This window comes from Vipera berus (genome assembly GCF_964194415.1).
Source record: "Vipera berus genome assembly, chromosome: 2".
NCBI classification, from domain to species: domain Eukaryota; kingdom Metazoa; phylum Chordata; class Lepidosauria; order Squamata; family Viperidae; genus Vipera; species Vipera berus.
The window spans coordinates 131,383,364-131,406,924 of NC_138203.1; the positions used below are offsets into that span (position 1 = coordinate 131,383,364).

Here is a 23,561-nt window from a genome sequence, read left to right on the forward strand (position 1 = left end):
AGATGTCTTTGTCAAAGGCCATATCACCACAAGCAGGTATTAACTACTGTAACCTGCATCTCTTTGTTGTCTTCCCTTAGTTCCTAACCACCCCTGCAAAACCAACAATGGCGGCTGCAGCAACTTGTGCCTGCTGTCGCCAGGAGGGAGCTTCAAGTGTGCATGTCCTACCAACTTCTATCTGGGTGCTGATGGTAAAACCTGCATCTCCAACTGCACTGCTAGTCAGGTAACCAGCTGGGGCACACAAACATTGCGCCATTACTTAGAAAGACTCTTTGTCAGGAATGCAGCTTCCATCTGCTCAAGGGTAGCATCCCCTTGAGGGCCACATTCTTAAGTAGCCAAGTCCAAATCTTTTGAAAAAAGGATGACTTATTTACAAAGCATAAGGGATTTTTTTTAAAAAAAACAACGAACTCTGATATCCTGTCAGAATTCCAAAAATGAAAAAGATGTGCCCATTGTTTATTTATTTATTTTTTGCCTTATAGTTTCTGGCCATCATAAAAGAGATGCTGATAGACCTCATGCAATCCTTAGGTCTCACTTTTTGCACCCTTGCTCTGTATTGATCCCCCTCGTCCATTGCTTTCTTAACGTGCTTCAGCACCGGGCAGGCAACCTTTTGGTGAAAAGAGACCATTTACAATTTTCAGTGAGGTAGAAACCGAGGATCCCTCAGAGATATCTTCATGGTCTGGTTATCTGGAATGGTGGTTTCTTGGGGTCAGAGTAGGAGATTTTGCATTTTAGGTGTACCACCGACTTTCAGCAGCACCATATCAGGAGGCTGTATGAGATGTCGAAGAGGATTGCGGGGCTGTCTTTAATTGCAGGCATCCAAATGCCGTTTGCTGCTGTTACATCTTAGGGAGACTTCCAAGCCAATGAAACGAAAGGCTTCCTCCCAATGTGAACATTTGTTCAATCCGTAGAGCTTCCAACCAGTGTATTCATTCAGTTGATCTTCAGTTGGAGAAAATAATCCCTTTTAACTGACCTCCTGGGGACAAAACAAGGGTGTTGTTTTTTTTAAAAAAATATTTTTTTATTTTAATTGGGGAAGAGTTGTGAGTTAACGTACGGGGCGATTAGAGATTGAGCTTCTATTTACAGCTTCCAATAGGCATTTCTTGGAGAACCTTTCTAAGCTTTAACGTAGCCAATGTCATTGGCTGCGGTTTGACTCGGAGTGATGGCTTATGTTCTTCTGACCATTACTTGGCCATTATTTCAGCATCGTTTCCTTTTCTTCCTGCCAGTTTGTCTGTAAGAATGACAAATGCATCCCTTTCTGGTGGAAATGTGACACCGAGGACGATTGTGGGGATCGTTCGGATGAGCCGGAGGATTGCCGTAAGTGAACTTTTGGGAGGAGACTTAGGAAGGAGAATCCCTTATCATAATTTTAGATGGATAATAATCCTGGCTCAAAACAGTGAGAGTGCCTAGGTAATAATTTTGAAGCACTGAAGTGAGTAAAATTTGTCTCTGATGTTTGGACCTGTCAGGCACTTTGGTTACTCTAGAACTGTAGGACCAACTCTCCTTTGAATTAAGTTCTACCTCTGTTGACTTAGTGGACATATCTAAGACTTTGGTAACATTACAGAAATAACTTGTCCTTGCTTTCTTCCTGAATATTTATTTCTTAACTTCCGGCCTACAGGCCTGAAATTTTTTCAGTAGTCCCCATCCACGTTTTAACAAGACCCAACCCTGCGTGCTTTTAAAGATCAACTGATACCACTTTGGGTCAGCATACTTAAGCGGCATTGATGAAGCGGCAAGGTCAAGGTTCAAATGAGCATCTCCTTCATTCAGAATTCCCACTGATTGCTCCATTGCTCCCTGTACACCGCCCTGAGTCCTTTGGGAGAAGGGCGGTATAGAAATTCAATTAATAAATAAATAAATTTCTAAGGTGTTAATAGCGCTAAAATAGATCCACCGAAAGGTATTACCCTTCCTTGTGTTATCAGCCTCCTGGATGACAGCCCTGTGCTTTTGGATTTGAGTTATTGCCCAAAGATCATTTGTTTGATTTCTCAAGGGTGTTTCATGGTTTCATAAGCACCCTGAAGCTGGTTCCCAAAGGTAAAGCATGTCCAAGCCTAATGCTAACACTGACATCATGGGATCTCTTATTGTGCTGTTCAGCTGTTAAGGAATGGAATCCAGGCAGTACTAACATAAAGGAAATATACCTCAGGGAGGACATCAAACTCCTCTAGCCATATATGAAACTTGCCAGCAATCCTTCAAAGAAGTATTCTTGCTGTGCGATGAGTAGCAGCTCATTGTTGCTAAAAGTAACTTGGGTGTGTTTTTGCACAGACCTAAATCCCAATTAGGTTAAAACCCCCAAACTGAAAATCCCCTGAATTTGATCGACAAATTAGGTTCCTTAGAGTAATGGAGTAATCTGGGATGGGGAAAAATGAGCTCCCCTGATGTAATTAAAATATAATTTTAATTTTAAAATGAAAAGTTATTGCTACCAGTTCGGAACATTTACAGAATGAGCAAGAAGGAGTAAAGTGCCTGGTAACAAACGGCTGTAAGATTCACTAGCTGACCGGCTTAAAGGAAAGAAAGAAAGTAGAACCTCAACCTGTTTTAAATCGCGATAGATCATCGACCCTGTTGGCATCGATGTGAGAAGTTTGGGGTCTTTTGGAAGTTTGGGCGTACTAAGTACACGTAGAGTAGCTCTCAGAGGCTTGTCTATTTATCTGCATCAAAAGTGATGAGGTTACTTCCTCTCTGCCAGCATCAGAAGCTATGAATCCTCTTCCAGATAAATGTTGGTCCTCATCACGCCAGCATTTTTCTAACCCTTGTGAGCTCCATGGCCCGTAGGCACCATCTTGCTTACCTTAGCGTAGTCCGAAGGATGGTGATTCTCCAGAGTCTTAGTCAGAAGTCCCCCCTTCCCCTTCACCAGCTGCCTGGCCCAAACGTGCATGTGGGATTGAAGTCTGGGACCTTTTGCTCGGAAATCTGTACTCTCCCAGTGAAGTAGAATTCAGAGGGAGCTTCTGCTCTTCTCTTTCCAGCTGAATTCAAGTGTCGCCCAGGGCAGTTCCAGTGCTCCACAGGAATCTGCACCAACCCAGCCTTCATTTGCGACGGGGACAATGACTGTCAGGACAACTCAGATGAAGCAAACTGTGGTAAGTACCCTCAGCTTTTCTGGATATTCCGCAGCAGAGGTTGGTCAGTTCCAACCAGAACACATTATTAACATGTCACCCCTTTATTTTAAAAGTTAGAAGTTCAAAGCCGTAGGTGACCAAGCCACCCCCCCTCCCCCCAATTCACCATTGACTCACTCGGAAAAGAGCGGAAATTGGAGAGAAGTTGTTGTTGGTGGTGATTTTAAAACAGTCATTTCTCAGAGGCTGGTATGAAGATCAGGGGGGGAAAAATCGCCTCCGTTCCCACAAATCCTCACGCTACGTTAAAAGCCCTCTGGACGAAACCTTTCCCGTTCCCGTTTCATTTTATTTTCCCTTTTGCTTTCCTTAACCTTTTTAAGCGGAAAGCAAAAAAAAAAGATCCGAGGCAGAACTGCTCTTTTCCTCCCTACTTCTCTCTTTCCCTGAAATTTCAGAGTGAACATAAGAAGTCTACGTACACGGGAGGGGCCAGCCTTTTAAGAATGACTGCCCTGGAAATAAATCCCATGAGAATGTCTGACAGATATTATTTATTTTTATTTTTTTATTTTATTTATTTATTTATTTTAATCCCATTTATATCCCGCCCTTCTCCGAAGACTCAGGGCGGCTTACAAGCTTAGCAGTAGCCTTCATTCTATGTATATGCCTGCTTATTAGGGCTTTCGCCCCCCCCCCCCCCAAGCGGCATTATTACAAAGTCAGCTTATTAGGATTGAAGGATGCATTTGGTCAGCCTTCTCTCCCTTAAAGTTGGATTCTTTTCTCTCTCTCTTCTCTGACAGAGGTGCACGTTTGCCTGCCCAGTCAGTTCAAATGCACCAATACCAATCGCTGCATCCCAGGCATTTTCCGTTGCAATGGGCAAGACAACTGTGGCGATGGAGAAGATGAGAAGGATTGTCGTAAGTTATGCAGAGAGTCCTTTTTCCTGCCGGTCTCTGTGCCAGGCTTGTCGAAAGATCAGATGTGCTTGCAACGATTAGCATAATCTCAGTAAACCTCCTGGGGATTTTGTTTGTCTGTGACAGCCAAATGACAGTTTATTGCTAATTCTGCAGCGTGCTAGGAAAATTGCATGCAAAAAGATGGAATTTTGCAGTCGGTCCTCACGATGCAGAGTAAATAAATCTGCAGGTGTTGAGGTTCAGGTTGAGCATCGAGCTTATTTTTCGGGATGTGGAAGCTCTGAGCCTTAGAAAACTGAATTCAGCTCAGAAGAAGAAAGTGAACAGATGTGGAATTAAAACACCTAGTACAGGTAGTCCTGGACTTGCAACAGTTCATTTAGTGACCAAAGTTACAAAGGCACTGAAAAAAGTGACATGACCCTTTTACAGACTTGCAACCTTTGCACCATCCCCAGAGTCACGTGATCAAAATTCAGATGCTTGGCAGCTGGTTCACATTTATGACCCATTGCTGTGTCCCAAGGTCATGAGATCCCCTTTTGCGACCTTCTGACAAGCAAAATCAATGGGGAAGCCAGATTCACTTAACAACCGGGTTACTAAGTTAACAATTGTGTCGAGAAAGGTCGAAAAATGAGGCAAAACTCACTTAACAAATGTCTCACTTAACAACAGCAATTTGGGGCTCAATTGTGGTCCTACGTCAAGGATCACCTGTATCATTTTCCTCAGTGGAAGGGCAGTAGCCAGCATATATAATGTGGGTCATTGTGTTCTGTACCAGCCTGCTACCGGCCCTGCAGAAAAGGCAGGGACAACCCCTTTACAAACGGCAAGAGGCTGGAATTAAGCCTGCCAAATTTATTAACATAAAACAGAGCAAAACAAGACACCAACCATGAAACAGGAGCTATGAAACAGGAACTATTCAAGCGGTTGCCTTCAGCAAACCAGCCCTCCCACGCATTCCCCTTTTATACAGTTCAGGGCGTGGCTTCTCTCTGCCTCCTTCCGAGGTGCCCCATTGCCTTCCTCTGTTTACTCCTGATTGACTGCCTCCTGCGTCGGGCATCCTTGAACAGGGCCAGCTGTGGGTCATCTTCATCCACGCTGTCAGGCTCACACAGCTGGGTCTGCGTCGTAACCAGGTGGGAGGGGCCTGGCTGAGGGCTCTCATCAGCAAGCTCTTCAACCCCCTCAGCAAGCTCTTCAACACCCCCCTCCTCCTCTGAGACGTCCGACCCAACTGCCGAACCCACAGGCTGACCCTGAATCACAACACATTGTCTGATTTTATAGAGTCAGTATTCATTACAGGGAACTCCCATTATATACTGGGGTTATCTCTTTCTTTTTTTTACAGCGGAAGTGACTTGTGCTCCAAACCAGTTCCAGTGTGCCATTACCAAACGCTGCATTCCACGAGTTTGGGTTTGTGACCGTGACAACGACTGCGTGGACGGATCCGATGAGCCTGCCAACTGCAGTAAGGCACTATGCGCACTATGGGAGCTGGCTCTGAGAAGGAGAGAATAGCCTCGTGTCCCCAAGAATGCCCAATGTCTTTGCTTTGGTCTTCCTTTTGTCCATTTGAGTCCCTAACTTGAAACCTGAAAAACTAACTGTTTAATGGCATTAGCCTTTCTGGACTATTAACGCTTATTGAAAATCCGCTCGGTTTTTGTTTACTTGAATATGTCTGCAACGAGAAAGCCTGTTAATGACCAGCTGGCTTTCTGTGCCTTGGTGGCTGGGTTATTTACACGTGCGGTTTTCAAAAAACGCAGTCGGCTTGTGCCTCATTTTGGAGGGCCCTTTCATTTCTTCAATCCTTTTCACTCATATAGCACAAATGAGATGTGGCCTGGATGAATTCCGGTGCAAGGATTCTGGCCGATGCATCCCAGCGCGTTGGAAATGTGATGGCGAGGATGACTGCGGGGATGGTTCAGATGAGCCCAAGGAAGAATGTGGTAAGTTGACCATATAGCATGGGTGGCTGGCTACGTTTGGAAAGGATAGGGGCTGGCAGGCGTGTGTGCACATCCCCCTTCCCAAGAATTTGGGCAGATGCACCCTTTTGGGACAAGCTGTTTGGTTCCACTCTTTTGCTAACAGCAGCCTTTTTACGTTGCCCATTGTGTGCTACAGTGAGGGATAAAGGTTCCCCAGTGTTACAATGTGGTGCAAAACTATTCCACATACAATTAGAAAATTCTCCTCGGGAGCATGTGCGATTTGATTTTTACTGCAATTTTCTTTAGCAATGCTGTTCGTTTCTTTTGCTTTTTTTTTTCCCCTTACCTCTCCACAATTGCACATTCTTCATTTTTAGATGAGCGGACTTGTGAGCCCTACCAGTTCCGCTGCAGGAACAACCGCTGTGTTCCAGGCCGCTGGCAATGTGACTATGACAACGACTGTGGGGATAACTCGGATGAGGAGACCTGTAGTATGTGCCCACTTCAACCTTATGCTACCATGTTTGCAGGCGGGGGGGGGGGAACGACCTTTTCTTACCTTTTCTTATCTACTCATGCCTAATCTTAGCAAGATTGTGTAAAACGAGAATTGCTTGTAGACAAATGGGTGCTGAATAAAGCAGGGATCTCTTCCCATCGGAAAAGTTCCCATTAGTGAGCGTAAGACGCGATAAAGAATTGAGCTACAGAAAATACTGGCTGGGTTTCAAGTTCAGTAGCTATAATTTGAGAAGAGGAATGTGGTGTGCTGCTTGAGCCATGCACCCAATTAGACAAATACTTCCCTTGCATTTTTTTCCTGTGCCGGTTCCTGTGACCATCTCAGCTGGTGGTACCTGGGTGAAAATAACTTCTTTGCAATTATCATATCCCCAACCAGATAGGCCTGAGGACAGGTAACAGGAAGACTCGATTGTGCATATCTTACAGAATCATTTTGTTTTTTAGTAAACTACCTTGAATAAGACGCGGTGGCTCAGTGGGTTAGGACGCTGAGCTTGTCGATCAGAAGATCGGCAGTTTGGTGGGTCAAATCCCGAGTGCCGCGTAACAGAGTGAGCTGCTGTTACTCGTCCCAGCTTCTGCCAACCTAGCAGTTCGAAAGCACGTAAAAATGCAAGTAGAAAAATAGGGACCACTACGGTGGGAAGGTAACAGCGTTCCGTGCACCTTTGGCGTCTAGTCATGCCGGCCACATGACCACGGAGACGTCCTCGGACAAGTGCTGGCTCTTCGGCTTTGAAACGGAGATGAGCACCGGCCCCTAGAGTCGGAAATGACTAGCACGCATGTGCGGGGGAACCTTTACCTTTACCTTGAATAGTCTTTTCTACCTGCGTAGTTTTCATCTTCTGTTACCAAACCTTTGGGGTGTGCTTTTCATGTACACTTGCCCTTCCCAAGATAACTTAACAGGTACCCTGGTCAGATGAATATTTCAGTTTTTTTTTTTAACGGTTGTATGCAATATTCTCGGGTGAATTGTCCAGAATGCAAACTTGCTGAATGCTCTGGATATTGATCGGACTGATGAGGCCATCAAGATGTTCAAAAAGACAATCAGTCTTTGGTATCTCAAGATGGAAGGGAATTTCCATAGACTGAACGGTAATCATTCTGCTGTTGCTGTTTGGTATCAAATGACCAGGATAATAAAAATATCCAACAGGCTGATAAAGATAAAGATAAAAGTCAGACAAATGATCTGTCACAAAATAATGCTTTCATAAAACCCTTGAGTGTTGCCGTGAACCAAGGCCTCCAGCAATAATTATAAACCTTTAAAATAGCTACCATGCCTCATCTCTTTTCCCCCTCCCCACTAACTCCTTTAGCTGCTAGAACATGACTTGACTTCTTTTGGTTTGTTCCTTACCATACTGTGTAATTTGAGTTTGTGCCATTTCACTTCATCTTATGTTTTTCTCCATTTTCATACTGTCGTATCGGGGCTTGAAGAGGTAGGTTTCTGTCAAAAATGTTTTCCTTCCCCTTTAAAACTTGTAACTGTGTTGAAAGGAGGGGAAAAAAGGGATTATTTGGAGGCTTCATCTGTATTCCCATGTATTTGCCTCTGTATTCCTTTTGCAGGACTGTAATGGAGGTTTCTCTGTGTGATGCTCGCTACTTCTTTTTTCAAGTTGATTCAACTATATAGCAAAGCAGGCTGAACGGTCTTACCTCTTAATATCTCTACTATCCCTTCCTTTATTGTAGTGTTTTGAGAAAAGAGCCCAAAACTGAAACAGCCAATTGCGACACAGTAAACATTGGACAATCAGTGGTTACTATTTGAGGGTATAAGCATTGGTTCTGTCCTAGCGCTTCCTTTGGGTCAGACTTTAGGAAATTAGACTTGTTTTCTGAAACTCCCCATCAGTAAAGATGATAACCACTGTAGAAATTGCCTCTCTCTAATGCAATTTCCTGTGTTGCAAATAATTATAGCAATAGAGTAAAAACAACAACCCCCCCCCAATAACTTAATAAGCAAGTTGAAAGTGAACATAGTATCTGCTTGGTTCTGTAAATCGAGGGCAGGGGTGTCAAACTGCTGGCCCTCGGGCCGGATGCGTCATGGCGAAACCGCGCCCACCCCATTGCCGGCAATGGGAAAGAAGTCACGAATACGTCACGACACGTCACGTGACGTTACGAGTTTGACACCCCTGATCCAGGGGATTCTTTGCACGTTAACTTTTTATGTGGCAGGGAGGCAAGGAGACACCCAGAAACTTTCAAATAATGGTGTGGAATCTCCCACTAAGGATCTCTAAATTAGGAGTGGACAGAAGGTAGATTGCAATCTTCTGGTAGAAGTCTGGATGATTTACAGTAGTTTCATAAGTGTCTCTTGCTCTCAGTTGTATAACAAATAATAAAACCATCTTACTTTCTCAGAGTTAGGCAGTTAAATCAAAAGTAGGATAAAGGCAGGTATGGATATTACGGGAAAGGATTGTGACTTCAGTACTTCTGCTGAAACTGGCTCTTAAACCGAATATGTCCAGGCTTTTCCTTGACTTTTACGTACGTTCCCTATCCTGCATAAGGTTCTCCTTTATGGATCTCTATTTAAGAACAAGACTTATTCCCCAATCCTGAAGCTTACTCTCCTAATTGTGTTACCAGGAGCAGAGATTAAGAAATTTGAACCTGTTCCTGTTTTCCACACTTGACATTTAGTAATCTCTTGAAGGAACTTGCTGGCAACCACAAAATGAATATGGTGTGGTATGCAAGCTCTTCAGCCATCAGGTGAACAGGCCAAAGTTCACAAGTTGAGAAAGCTGAGCTGAGATTGTTAGTGTGGCAGAAGCTGCTGTTTTATTTATTTCTTTATTAAATTTGTTTGCCACCTATCTTGCCCCAAGGCGATTGTTGTGGGTAATATGGTTGATACACACTTAGAAATCATTGTCCTGCTATCTCTCTCTCTCTCTCTCTCTCTCTCTTTACTCTCACCCTAACTTTTTCTTTTGGCTTTTCCTTTGTTCTGTTTCTAGTCAAACTAAAGAATTTGCTATGTTACAGTAATCAGGCTACTTACGCCTACCCTGTGAGGCACTTAAAATAAGCAATGATGTTAATCTGTGAATTGTAGAGTAGCCACAACTCCTTACATGTGTGTTCAAGCTTTCCAACCCATATTTCTCTCTGCTTTCTCTGCTTACAGAGCCCAGGCCTTGCTCCGAAAGTGAGTTCTCTTGCGCCAATGGCCGTTGCATTGCAGGCCGTTGGAAGTGTGATGGGGACCATGATTGTGCTGATGGCTCTGATGAGGTAAGGCCCAAGCGTGGAAAGTGGCAAGAAAGAAGATAGGATGAGCGTGCAGCAGCTTTCACAACTAGCTTCTGCTCTTCAGCTTGAATACTTACAGTAGCCCTCACCTGCTTGAAGCTGTCCAAAAGTGTTTTGAGTATAATTTCTATGGTCTTTGTAGACATGGATCAAATGTTTACGGAAATTGTAGCTTTCATATCTAATTAATATCTACTTGGGGAAAATGGTCTTGTTATGAGTAAATAGAATTTTACTTGCGTGCTGGGATCAGCATAGCCCGAGCTAAGAAAATTTTGTTTTCAAGGAATTGTTGTAGATGAAAAAACCTGGGCTAGGCTGGCGTGCATATTAGGAAAAAAACCTGGAAGTGTAAACATGAATTACTGAGTAACAGAATATGTAACTGTTGGGAAAAACCCATCAGAAAGCTTTGATGGAAGGATCTTCTTTAGAAATTAGATGAATGTTTTTATCTAATGCTGGTTCTTGGGGGGGGGGGGAAATCATGCTTTGATTTTATATGACATCCACTTAGTTTTGCGTTCTTTGTTCCCTTCCTGTGTAATTCCATAAAGTAATTTGTTACAATCTGAAAGTCCTATTGCAATTATTAGGACATTAAGGCTCAACAACCTCTGCTGCTTAGGAAAGCATTATAGATCCAGATAGAGCAATAACCTTGCGTGATACAAAACAGCTCCAGATCTCTGCTGTCTGACCTGAAAGGCCCCCAAACCTTGTTCCTCCACAGAAAGAATGCAAGCCACGCTGTGAGCAAGACCAGTTCCACTGCAAGAGTGGCCACTGCATCCCACTGCGATGGCGCTGTGATGCTGATGCCGATTGCATGGATGGCAGTGATGAGGAAGACTGTGGCACAAGAGGTAAAGGCAACCACGGTTTCTTCCCTCGGAAGAATGGATGAGAATTCTATTCCAAAACTAGGAGTCAGATCCAAGTACCCAGATCTCAGTTTTTCATCTATGGGGTGACGTCTGTATGCAGCCCTTGGCCATAAGATATGCTGACTAGATAACTCTGAGAGTTGAAGTTCATACTATCTTGACTCTGCTGAGATTAAGAACCACTGGTGTAAGTGGAGAGCAGGCCATGTACCTACAAGGATCCCTGTTAGGATACCGAGGCCTTTTCAGCCACGCAAGGATGCCAGACATAAATACTGTCCTGGATCTGGTAGTATGTGTGGATTCCTGGTTGTGGAACTTGTCATTGCTTTTTTTTACATCCTTTGATACTACTCACAACTTAGGTGGGATATGCAATGCTCAAGAATGAGGTTGCAGCTTCCATGCTTTTGTGGCTTCTTTATAGTGCGGACTTGCCCTCTTGATGAGTTCCAGTGTAACAACACTCTGTGCAAGCCACTGGCCTGGAAATGTGATGGTGAGGATGACTGTGGTGACAATTCTGATGAAAATCCCGAAGAATGCTGTGAGTATTCTTGCTCCTGTGATTAAGTCCTGCTTCTCTTGATCGTCATTTTCTCTTTTCAGCTAATTGGCTAGGAGCTTCAGAGGGAACTAGGGGTACCCAGAACATAGGCTTTGGCAATTATACAAGCCAAAATCAATGCCTCCTTCTCTCAGATTATTGTTCTGTTCCAGCCTACGACCGGCCCTGTTTGAATGTCAGGGACAACCCCTTTTTATAATCAACAGGCTGGAAATAACCCAACCAAACTTATTTACAAAAGTTAAACGAAAAGTTCAAACAAGATTTAAACCAAAAAGGTTAAAAAAGAGTTAAACAATAACAGACCAGGACTCTATCAGAAGCTCTTCAAATGGTTGCCTTCAGCAACCAGCACCTCCCACACATTCCCCTTTTAACAGCAGTCCTAAGGCGTGGCTTCTCATTGCCTCCTCCCGAGTTGCCTCATTGCTTTCCTCTGCTCAGTTCTGCTAGATTGCCTCCTGCTCCTAGCGTCCCTGAACAGAGCCAGCTGTGGATCGTCTTCTTCCAATCCTTCCCTCACACAGCTGGGTCTGAGGAGGAACCAGACAGGAGGGGCCAGGCTGAGAGTTCTGCGGTGCCTCAGAACCTTCCTCTGACACCAAAGGCTCTCCAAACCCCTCCTCCTCCTCCTCTTCAGAATCATCCGACTCAGCTGCTGAAACCACAGGCTGACGCTGAATCACAACACTTATCACCACGCTTCCAGTTGGGAACATCCTACTCTCAGGAGTTGAGGTTCCCAGGAATTCCAGAATGACTTTGGGAAAGAAGCAATGGGTTTTGTGCCATATTCTGGGAGGAAGCTGACTCTTTACTGTATCCAGTATAAGGAAGGCTTACAAGATTGTCACTTTGAAAATGAAGCAGTTCTGATTCACACGGGATGAAACTGGAGGAATTTCACCAGGGCCCCTTGATCTCATGAAGGAGGGTTTTTTTAAAAGATGCAGAATCTGAAAAACTGTTAGGCTTTTGGGCTGTTAGGCTTTTGAACGGGAAATAGTTTTATGCAGAATCTGAAAAACTGTTAGGCTTTTGGGCTGTTAGGCTTTTGAACGGGAAATAGTTTTATAAACTTTATGCATAATTGACTTGCGAGGCCGGTGTGTTGTGCAATTAGCTCACATGGTATAATAAGATGGAGGGTTTGTGTCACTGTGAGTTGGGGGTGGGGGCACAAAGGGAGGTTTAGCCAATCTCATATACATGGTTGTACTTTGACAATAAAGGTTCATTCATTATAAAACCATTGTTTCACATCAGCCGCAAAGTTGTTGGTACATTGAGAAACAAGCCAAGACAAAACGTTGCAGGGATTAGAGTATAAAACCAAAACTTGTGAATTGTTTGTTCACTACAGATATGCAAATATTAAAAACCCTGTTGGTTATACTGTCTATATTATTAGGTCAGAGTTTGGGTTACCATTTTTTCCTACAGGTCAAAAAACAACAACAACAACAACATGAAGAATGTTTCATAACAGTTTATATTTACAAGTCTCAAAATATACAAGTGTATATTTCTTGTAATTTGCATCCAATAAGAGTGGCCCAAGAATTTTTTAAAATAAAAATGTAAATTGTCCTAACACTTGTTTATTTTAAAGGTGAACTTCACCAATGGTGAAGTCCCCCGTGGTGCAAAGTCCAATTAATTTCTGGTGACAATTCTTTACATCCCTTATGTTCGAATCCCCAATTAGCCACAAAAGCCAGACGTTGATCTGAAGAGTTACCTGCTCTTAAACCTTTCTCACACAGGGACGTGCGTTCTTGGAAGGAGGGGCTGAGGGGAAAGAGAAGCGAGAGAATTTTATAAACCACCTTTAATTCCTAGAGGTAGAAAAAACCTCTAGGGAGGGTTGGGAAAGCTGCTAACCACAGCACGTTCAAGACAGAGCTGGGTAGATCCATACAGGAAGGCAGACACCTCTTTAGTTGTCAGGTGAAACAGTCTCATATCCCCCACAGTTTACCATTCAAATAAGGCAGCTGCGCTGAGAGGTTGGCCATAGTCTCTCAGAAGTCAGAGGTGTAAAAAGTGGGCTTCCGGTACAGCCAGAAACCACTGCTATACTCCCTCATTTTCTCAACCGGAGGGTGAGAGGCCCGGGGGAAAAAAAAGGAGACAGGGTCCAGCATCCTACACAGCCCTGCCAATTTGTATTTTCCACAGTGGAATGAACGAATGGGAAGCAGGGACCAACCACCAAATCATTCTGGTTCGCCTTTTTTACTCTTTCTCTTTGCTTCTGTTCTCTAATGCAGTGAAATTCCAGTGCCCTCCCAACAGGCCGTTCCGTTGCAAGAACGATCGTGTGTGTCTGTGGATTGGCCGCCAGTGTGATGGCATCGACAACTGCGGTGATGGCACTGATGAGCAGTTCTGTGGTGAGCGTTTTCTGCTGTCTCCTCTAAGATTTGCAGAAGCATGGCAAACTCTCCCCACGAGTAATGTTTTCCCGCATTAGAATTATCCCTAAACTTCTAACTATTTTCCCCTAAGTTAAAACAAAGACTCTTGTCAAAGCAAACTCAGTTTCTGAATAAATAAACTTGGCAGCACTCCTGAAATACAGGTTCTCCTCAACTTACGAGCTGTCACTGACTTCAGAGTTACAACAGACCTTCCTGGGGGGGGTGGGAGGTACTTACAACCCAGTTCCAATGTCCCCCCCTGCAGTCACATGACTGCATGTCAGGCATTTGGTAACTGGCCCACATTTACTGCCATTTGCAGCGTCCTACAATCTTGTGACTGCGTTTTACCAAACTTTTAACATCTATTTTTGGTTTTCAGCAAAATCAAGCCATAGCAAACTCTGGGTTCACTTAATGACCACAGTGGTTGCTTAATGACCACCACAAAAAATGGTAATAAAATCAGATCAGTGACATGGGTTGCCCATTTTTACAACCGTCACAACTGACAGCCATAATGGGCAGGTTCCATCACAGTCGTAAGTCAAGGATTACATGTAGCTTGCCATTACCTCATACTGGAATATTACCATCTATAGCCCTGACAGTAAATATTAACAACTATAGCCCTGGCAATGGCAGTGGTCTGCCATTACCTCATTCTGAGGTATTATCAGTTATAGCCTGAGTAATTCCAGATGGTCTGTCATCCAAGCCTGATCTGCTTAGCTTTTTTGGAATCAATCAAGTTTGGGAAGATTGCTCTAGAGCAGGGGTCCTCAACCTTGGCAAATTTTAAGACTTGTGGACTTCAACTCTCAGAATTCCTCAGCCAGCTTTGCTGAGTTGAAATCCACAAGTCTTAAAGTTGCCACGGCTGAGGACCCTGCTCTAGAATAGTCTTCATTTCAAGGAGTTCCCCCTGTGTTTCTGCATGAGTCATGGCCCTAAGCTTCCTAAGAAAAAAGAGACAAGATGGGAGCAGTGACTTGTGTGGAGCTAAACAGCATTCACAGTGGATGACTTTACTTGCCTTGCCACCCGAGGTGATAGAAAAATCCAGTCGCCTCTGTGGAGATGCAGACTAGATTGATGATTCTTTGGAAGGGAGGACCAGGGAACGAAAGAGATCGAATTGTGGCGTTGTGATGCATTCCTTTGGCTCCTCACTGGCATCGTTTTAATCACAGATTCACCAACCACCAGGCCTAGGAGCTGCAGCCATGAGAAGAATGAGTTCCTGTGCACAAATGGGAAATGTATCAGCGCCGAGCATCGCTGCAACTTTTTCGACGACTGTGGAGATGGTTCTGACGAGGACAATTGCTTGCAGGGTGAGGGGACAAATCACCGAATGTGGATAATCTTGGGTAGCAGAGGAGATGTTATTTTTTGCTTCAGGTGTGGGGGAGGGAGGGTTAGCTTGGAGTACAGAAGGAGAATTGTCAGTATGGTATGATGAAACTCCAAGTGGTTTGCCCGATTACATGCTCACACCCCCACCTGTTGTCCTATCTCTCTTGTTGGTGCCGCTGATGAAACATTTGCTTATTCCCGTTTTCTGCTTGCAGATCCCAAGACGTATGGCTGTCACACCAATGTAACCATGTGTGGTGATGAAGCCAAATGTATCCAGACCCCCTCATCTGTTTACTGCACCTGCCGCAGTGGCTTTCAGAAAGTGCCAGGCAAGAATTTCTGCCAAGGTATGAGGCCAATTGTGTCCAATGGATGCTATAAATATATTTATTGTGTGTGTAAAAAAAAAGGTATTCTTACGAAACTCCCTTCTCCTTTTTAAAGTCTCTAACAAAGCTTGGTCCATTTCAAACAACAATCTAGGAAATCAGCCTAGCATTATATGCATTTGTTAAAAACAAAATCTAAAATGTTTTGGTTGTCTGGCAATCTATGTCACCATCTGTCAATACGAAAGAAGACCTTTTGTAATCCAGGAGGGAAAGGAACCACTTGAGTGCAACCTGTTCTGGGTTTTTGGAATCAATCAAGTTTGGGTAGGTCCTTCTAGAACGGTCTTCAAGGAGGTTCCCCCTGTGTCTCTGCATAAGTCACGGTCCTCAGTTTCCTGAGTGAAAAAGAAGCAAGATTGGAGCAGTGATTTGTGTGGAGATACAACAGGCAGCATTCACAGTGGATGCATTTTCTTGCCTTGCCAGTAATTTGTATTTATATTTTGTATTTATATGTTTGCTCCATTCATCTGTCTCCTATTCTGTTTTACTCTATCCTACCTAGATTCCACATTTATATCTCTTTGGAATCTTTATACTCTGTTCTGGGTTCATTGCCACTCTGAAGGGAGACGGCTGGAAACAGCACCTGCGCATATGCCAGGTCATCTGGGTTACTTAGAAGCCATTGTATCTGATAGCACTTAGTGAATTAAGGCTGGTAAAAAATGTTGCTATTTAAGCAGGTCTTTTTGCTTTTTCTTGACATGCAGCAGCAGGAGTTTCCATCTTTAGGCACCCGCTATGGGGGGTGGGGGGGAATCTAGCGACAATCTCTCTAACCTCTCCACCAAAGTTGGTCTTATCGTCTGTGCATCTGCTCTTCCCTTGCAAAGAGCAAGGGGAAGTCATCACCTCTATATATTTCGTGACCGGGGTCCGGGGTGGGGGGGAAAGAAAGAGAGAGAGAGCGAGCTTTTGTGCTGTTGATTTTGATTTTGAATCTTTGTTCGTGTGTGTGTGTGTGTGTGTGTGTGTGTGCATGTGTTGCATTGTTGCTTTTTAAAATTGTTTCCAGCTCTGGCAGTCTTCAAGGACGAAAGGCTGGAATCTTTGTATTAAGGCAGGGGTGTCAAACTCAATTTCATTGAGGGCCACATCAGCATTGTGGTTGCCCTCGGGGGGGGGGGCGGGTGGGTATGGCTATGATGGGTGTGGCCTACTGGTTGGGTGTGGCTAGGATGGGCATGGCCTACTGGGTGGGCGTGGCCAGCTTGACATCACTTGCTTCAGGGGTTCCTGGGTAGGTCTGGGGCAGATCTGAGGGTCTCTGGCAGAGGAGGATGGGACCGGGGCGAGTGCCGGGACATGGTCCCTCCCTCCCTTCCATCCTCTGTTCTTTCCTTCCTCCTTCCCACCCTCCATTCCTTCCTCCCTGTTCCTTCCTTCCTCTCTCCCTTTTTCCCTCCCTCCCTCTCACCCACCCTCTGTCCTTCCCTTCCTTTGCCTTCTCTTCTCTTTCCTTCCCCCCCCCCCGCACTCGGGAAGGGGTGATGGGAGAGGGAGGGATTGCCAGCACTAATATGCTGCCGCTGGCCATTCCTATATATGTGGGTGGGTGGGGGCAGTCCCATTGAAAGGGATGCCTGGTGACTGCAAGGCTGGAGCTGCTGATGGGGGGGTGGGGGTGCTGATCTACAACCTGGTTGCATCCATCAAAGCCAGAAGACACTCAGCCTAAGATCGACTGGAACCAGCAAGGAGCTGCCCTGCCACCTCTGTCCTGGCCCCCAGGTGTGCACACAGGAGACAGCCAGTGCTGGCATCCTGGCTGAAGTCAGCCTGCAGGGCAAGACAGCCAGCAGGGATGCCAGACTCTACTTGTGTGCACATCCAGGGGGTGGAGTGGGGCTGCCCTGTGGATTTAAGACTGAGTGTATTCTGGCTTTGATGGATGCAATCAAGTTGTAGATCAGCGCCAACCCCACCACCACCTCCACCCTCGCAGCCACAAGGCATCGCTTTCATTGGCACAGACCCCCACACAGGATAGCAAGACCAGCAGCAACATGGCAGCGCTGGCAATCTCTCCCCCTCCCATCACCCCTTCCTGAGCATTGAGGAAGGAAAGAAGAGAAGGAAGGAAGGAAGGAAGTGTAGCGGAGAGGGGAATTGGGGGGATCAGCACTGGCTGGGAGGCTTTTCCAGAACTCTGAGGATTCAGCAGAGAGGTCGGGAGCTCCAGAGGCCTCTGCGGAGGCTGGGGGCAGGGCGGGGCTCTTGGGGAGGGATTTCTAAAGGGGAAGAAGAGATTGACCGGGGGAAGAAAATTTTAGTTTCTCTTTTCCGGAGAGACAAGCCAGAAGGAGGGAGAGTGAGGTAGGAAGGCAAAAAGGTTTTTTATTCTCTCTCCAGAGAATAAACTTCCTACCTCGCTCTCTCTCCTTTTGGCTTGTCTCTCCAGGTGCAGCGGGCCAGTCCTTCGCTCTTTTCAAAGCAGGTCCCTGGGCTGGATGGAACCACGTCGGGCCGCATCCAGCCCGCGGGCCTTGTGTTTGACACATCTGTATTAAGGAAACAAAATAAGGGGAGCAACTGCCACAGGATTACAGAGTCCCTAATTGGACTCTGTGTGGCTGATGCAAGGCCTGGGAAAGTCTACCAATAGCACTAGACCAGGGGTAGGCAACCTCGGCTCTTTTATGACTCATGGACTTCAACTCCCAGAATTCCTGAGCCAGCTTGGCTGGCTCAGGAATTCTGGGAGTTGAAGTCCATGAGTCATAAAAGAGCCGAGGTTGCCTACCCCTGCACTAGACTGATAAGCATCCTCATCAGCCAGTGGTACTCACTGCTTGCCAGAAGTGTTGAAACTATAATTTGAACTTTCCTCTAAAACAGACATGTCAAACACAAGGCCCGGGGGCCAGATCCGGCCCGCGAAGTGGTTTCATGCGGCCCGCGAAGCCATCCTGGAAACAGTGACGGAACGGCCCCCACTGCCTTGGCCCTGGCCCAGAGACCCTCCTTCTGCCAGAGACCCCCAGATCTGTCCCACTCCTGCCCAGGCCCCCATAGGCACCCTTGATGCGAACGATGTAGAGTTGGCCATGCCCACCCAGTAGGCCATATGCACTCTAGCCACGTCTACCCAGTAGGCCACGCCCACCCAGGCCTCACCCACCCAGCCCCCTGAGGGCAACCGCAATGCTGATGCGGCCCTCAATGAAATTGAGTTTGACACCCCTGCTCTAAAACTTTACATTAATCCTTCCCCACCCACCACCCCCACCCTCCGCTAATGACAGGAACTGCAGGCAAGTCAATTTTTGCAATCTACTCCTTAGTGCTAAATTAACACTTGATTGGCAGTGAGATGGAGCACAGGGAAGGAACGAAGTCACTTGGGGATTCTAAACTTCTCCAGCTTCTCCTTTCTTAGCGATAATGGCGATAAATCAAAACAACGGTAGCTATGGAAAGACTTGTTCTTTTAACCGGCATGCTTTATTTTTTTTTTGTTTGGTGGTGCTTGTGCAGAATGGTATTGAATGGCTTGCATCTTGTTTGCAAGCTCACAATCCATCTATAGACAAGGAGAGAGAAAGAAGGCATAAGAAGGAAAGAGTATTTTTTCTAGGAATAATCCAAGGCTAGAAGCTAGATAGCTGCACATTCTTAGACGTTCTTAAACTGAGTTTTTCATTCTGATATCATGGTTGGATGCATGCATGAATGTACATTTCCTGGGAGGAGTTTTACTAGTTCCTCGGCAGAAAATATGCCAGAATGGCTCTTGACTTCATGAGTTGTACTCATATCCCCAAATCTCTTTCATGAGTATTTTACACTCTTCTTCCCAGGTTTTCATTGTACACACAAAGCCAAGATTGTTCCCTTTGATTTTTATACACGTACAGTTGGTAGCCATCACATCTCCACTTGGAATAGGCAGCATTATATTCATAGGATCATCTGATGAGTTATATGATGGCATTTGATTCACACCATCCATTACTGTTGAAATAATAATAATAATAATAAAGTAGCAAGTGGAACCCTGAGGGGATTTATTACTTTCTACCGGTGAACTCCCTGGCCAATAGGGGACTGTATGAGCTATAACTAATTTTGGTAGAACCAAGTTCTAATGTGCCCTGCAGAGGTTCCCCACCTTTAAAATAGAGAATAACAGAGTTGGAGGGGACATTGGAGGTCTTCTACTTACTGTTCTGTTACTCCTGACTTTTATGGCAGGAAAAAAAATAAATCTCGTGACTTACTCGTTTGCATTCGGTGATCTTGCTTTCGTGTCTTTCTTGTTCTACGCAGACATTAACGAATGCCTGAACTTCAGGGTTTGCAGTCATCTCTGCAACAACACCAAAGGCTCCTACATGTGCACTTGTGCCAAGAACTTCCAGAAGACTCATCATATGTGCAAGGCTGAAGGTACCGGAAATGGCATTAGGCGGGGAGCTTTATTTAATACGCAGTGCGGCGTCCCTGGTGTGTATCAGAGAGATCAGTTGATGGCGGGGCTTAATGAGATTTGAACAGATTGGTATAGGATTACTTCATTTGCCTATTCATTTCTGTGTGTTTTTCTGAATGTAAAAAAAACAACAAAACCCAGAAATATTTGTCAGCCGTGACATAGTGAAACTGATTTTGCTTTTTAGAAAAGAGATGTCAAGGGATCTTTTCCAGTTTAATGTAGCCTTTTAAAAGCCAGCACCCTTAGAGCAGTGCAAGATTCTTTTCACAGAGGCTTCTGGCATTTTCTAGTGGTTCCTGGAATCACCGCAAAGCTCAGTTGTGTCATGTGGCAGAAAACACCCTGGATCAGAGGTCCCCAATCTTTTGGGCACCAGGGACCGATTCCGTGGAGAGAGGTTTTTCCGTGGACCGGAGGGTGCGTGGTTTTGTGTGCTGCCTGCATCTCACGGATGGGGCTTTGCTTGTTTGTGCAGACCGATTGCTGGCATGCCAGGGCCCGGTACTGGTCCACGGACCTGGGGTTTGGGGACCCCTGCCCTAGATAGAAGCCTTTCGTATGGAAAGAGCAGGGTGCTGCTGTAATCATGGTGGCTCTTGTAAAAATTAAGGAGAGATCAAAGAGATAATCCTTGGCCAACATTTCAAAACCTTTCTTCTCAGCTTGATACTCTTCCCTCTGAGGTATGTTGGTCCTGATATTCTAGAAGTTGCTTTCCTGAATTTCTTTCTGGAAGAACATAAGCTAGCTGAACTTTGTTTCTATTAACTTTTATCCTACTGGGAACAAAACAAATCTCCTAGCAGGATCAATGGCCGAATACTGTTTAATCCCCCATTTTTAATTGGCATGTATGATAACGTATTGAGTGCCATGACACATACTGTGGAGCGTTACCATTCAAGAGCAGAGAATTCTGGCCTTTGCAGCCAAATTCTCTTTAGCTGCTTCTAAGAAAAAAAAAAACAACAAAAACAAATTACAGTCTGCCTTACACCTGATCCGAGCAAAATGAGAGATAAAGCTGAAGTAGAGCTGAGGATGAAACTAAAGTAAGGTGACTGCGATATTAAAAACACTTGGCTGATTGCAGAGCTCCATTTTCTCATTCTGGGGCCTAGTGAGTCAGGTTTTCTGTAAGCTCCTGGGCAGTCCTGAAGAAAGTTTGTATATTGCTCCTGTGAGGGAACAAAGAGCCCATTTAACTCCCTGCTGTGCTTTGGGCACCTACAATTGCCAAGGAATTTCATTTTCTTTTTCATATAGGATGTACTATACAGCACATAGGTATTTTCACACTTCTGCTGTAAACCAGCCTCAAAGAGACAGATACACATGAGCAAATAATTATGGAAAGCCTATAAAAATTTCCTTTGCTAGATGGCAAGGAGAACTATATGCCTGCGAGCATTTAGACTGCTTCCCTAGGGTGTGCAAACATATACAATGACCTCTCGGGTTAAAGTTCATCATGAGAATGAGACAGCGGTCACGTTTGCTCCCTTTTTCCTGAAAATGGTGCCTCCCCCTCTTCTGCCTTGTTCATCTCTCTGTGGGAAGATTCACTCACTTTTTTTTTGTGGGGTTCCTAAAAATCAATGTAATGGTTCCATTCCTTTTAAGGTTCTGAGTATCAGATACTTTACATTGCCGATGACAACAAGATCCGCAGCATGTATCCCTTCAACCCAAACTCGGCCTATGAACCTGCCTTCCAAGGCGACGAGAATGTCCGTATTGCTGCCATGGATGTGTACGTCAAGGGTAACAAGATATACTGGACTAACTGGCACACGGGACGCATATCCTGTCGAGATCTCCCGTCCTCGGCCGGTTCTAGTCCCTCCAATCGTAACCGGCGGCAGATTGACGGCGGCGTCACCCATCTCAATGTAAGTGGCAGAAATTCAGAAGGACGACAGGACGGAGGGGGCTCCCAGAGCTATGATTTGGAAAAGGAAGGGCCTCGAAGCTCATTTTGCCCCCGGCTTTCTCTTTCAGATTTCAGGTTTAAAGATGCCACGGGGCATTGCTGTGGACTGGGTGGCTGGGAACATCTATTGGACAGACTCCGGGCGCGACGTCATCGAAGTAGCACAGATGAAGGGAGAGAATCGCAAGACACTGATCTCCGGCATGATTGACGAGCCCCATGCAATCGTGGTGGATCCACTTCGAGGGTAAGAGAGGCCCCAGTGCTCCTTCCAACTCGCCCTGTCCCGGTAGAACGATCTCACGGAAGGCCTCTCTCTTTACAGCGTCATGTATTGGTCAGACTGGGGGAACCACCCTAAAATTGAAACGGCTGCAATGGATGGGACCTTGAGAGAGACCCTTGTCCAGGACAATATCCAGTGGCCTACTGGTGAGTCAAGCAAATAATCTGTGCTGTGCTCGAGTAGCCCAGTTTTCCAACCCAAGCTGGGGATAGACTCGACTTTCAGGACTTTTGAAGTAATCCACATTTGCGGTTTGCTTGCAGGTCTGGCTGTTGATTATCACAATGAGCGCCTGTATTGGGCAGATGCCAAGCTCTCCGTCATTGGCAGCATCAGGCTCAATGGCACTGACCCAGTGGTGGCCATTGATAGCAAGAAAGGTAAAACCGGGACGGGGGGGGAAGCTGTAAATGACTCGCCTCTGCTTTTGTTTGTATATCTGTGCATACCTGTGTGCATATATGTGAAGCAGAGGTGATGATATACTCCTGGTGAACACCGTTAAGACCACCTTCTCTCTCCTAGGCCATGTGTTTAGTATCCCTTTTATTGCTGTTAAAAATGATAATGCAGTTATTGTTTTTTAAATCAAATGGGCAAGATAAATCATTTCAGTCAATCCAAACTGGCAACGCTACATCCCTCTCTCGTCTTTTAGAGAAGTATTTTTGTTCCAGAAGTGCAATTGGAATGAGAGAATATTGCCTCCTCCTTGCAGTCTTAAGAAAGTTGTTATCAGTTGACTGTGTTCTTCTTTTAGATAATCTAGAGTATATTTCACTGCAACTAATACAGGATAGGACATTTCTTTTTTTTCTTCATGGTGGCGATCAATAGATCGTTGTTCTTTTCCTGTCTTTGTTTTAGGGACAGATATTTAGCTCACCCAAATACTACAACAAATAGAATTGTCCAAACAGTCTCTTACTCTTCTTAAATGCTTTCTTTTCCCTCTAGGACTCAGCCATCCCTTCAGCATTGACATTTTTGAGGACTACATTTACGGTGTCACTTACATCAACAATCGCATCTTCAAGATCCACAAGTTTGGCCATGGCACGGTGACCAATCTTACAGCTGGACTAAACCATGCCACCGATGTGGTACTCTACCACCAGTATAAACAGCCAGATGGTCAGTTTCACTTCAAGGAGCACCACACACACAGCTTTTAGTATTCTATCGTGGGCAGCCAAGTGCAGAACCTGTGGCAAAAAAAGCCATTCTGACTTTCTCAGAGTTTTTAATGTGCTACATTTGGAAGGCGCCAGATTGGGCAAAGCTGGAACGTTAGTTGGAATAGTAGGATCATTTTTCAGAACAAAATTAACATATGGGTTAAGTCCAGTGTTTAAAAAGGCATAAAAGGAAAAAAAAGTGAGGTATTTAAGAT

At 45.1% G+C, this 23,561-nt stretch overlaps 1 protein-coding gene across 1 annotated transcript in view; it reads left to right on the forward strand.

The window, feature by feature from the left end:
- Window positions 1-23,561, forward strand: part of LRP1 (LDL receptor related protein 1) — a 323,131-nt gene that overhangs the window by 285,973 nt on the left and 13,597 nt on the right. Inside the window, exons 63-81 of the mRNA XM_081319473.1 lie at window positions 81-229; window positions 1,266-1,359; window positions 3,063-3,179; window positions 3,971-4,090; window positions 5,460-5,582; window positions 5,944-6,069; window positions 6,432-6,548; window positions 9,755-9,861; window positions 10,613-10,745; window positions 11,194-11,313; window positions 13,608-13,730; window positions 14,951-15,094; window positions 15,332-15,466; window positions 19,784-19,903; window positions 21,573-21,841; window positions 21,951-22,129; window positions 22,208-22,314; window positions 22,432-22,548; window positions 23,126-23,302. Coding sequence (XP_081175599.1) covers window positions 81-229; window positions 1,266-1,359; window positions 3,063-3,179; window positions 3,971-4,090; window positions 5,460-5,582; window positions 5,944-6,069; window positions 6,432-6,548; window positions 9,755-9,861; window positions 10,613-10,745; window positions 11,194-11,313; window positions 13,608-13,730; window positions 14,951-15,094; window positions 15,332-15,466; window positions 19,784-19,903; window positions 21,573-21,841; window positions 21,951-22,129; window positions 22,208-22,314; window positions 22,432-22,548; window positions 23,126-23,302 — 2,577 coding nt within the window. The remainder of the gene's footprint in view (window positions 1-80; window positions 230-1,265; window positions 1,360-3,062; window positions 3,180-3,970; window positions 4,091-5,459; window positions 5,583-5,943; window positions 6,070-6,431; window positions 6,549-9,754; window positions 9,862-10,612; window positions 10,746-11,193; window positions 11,314-13,607; window positions 13,731-14,950; window positions 15,095-15,331; window positions 15,467-19,783; window positions 19,904-21,572; window positions 21,842-21,950; window positions 22,130-22,207; window positions 22,315-22,431; window positions 22,549-23,125; window positions 23,303-23,561) is intronic.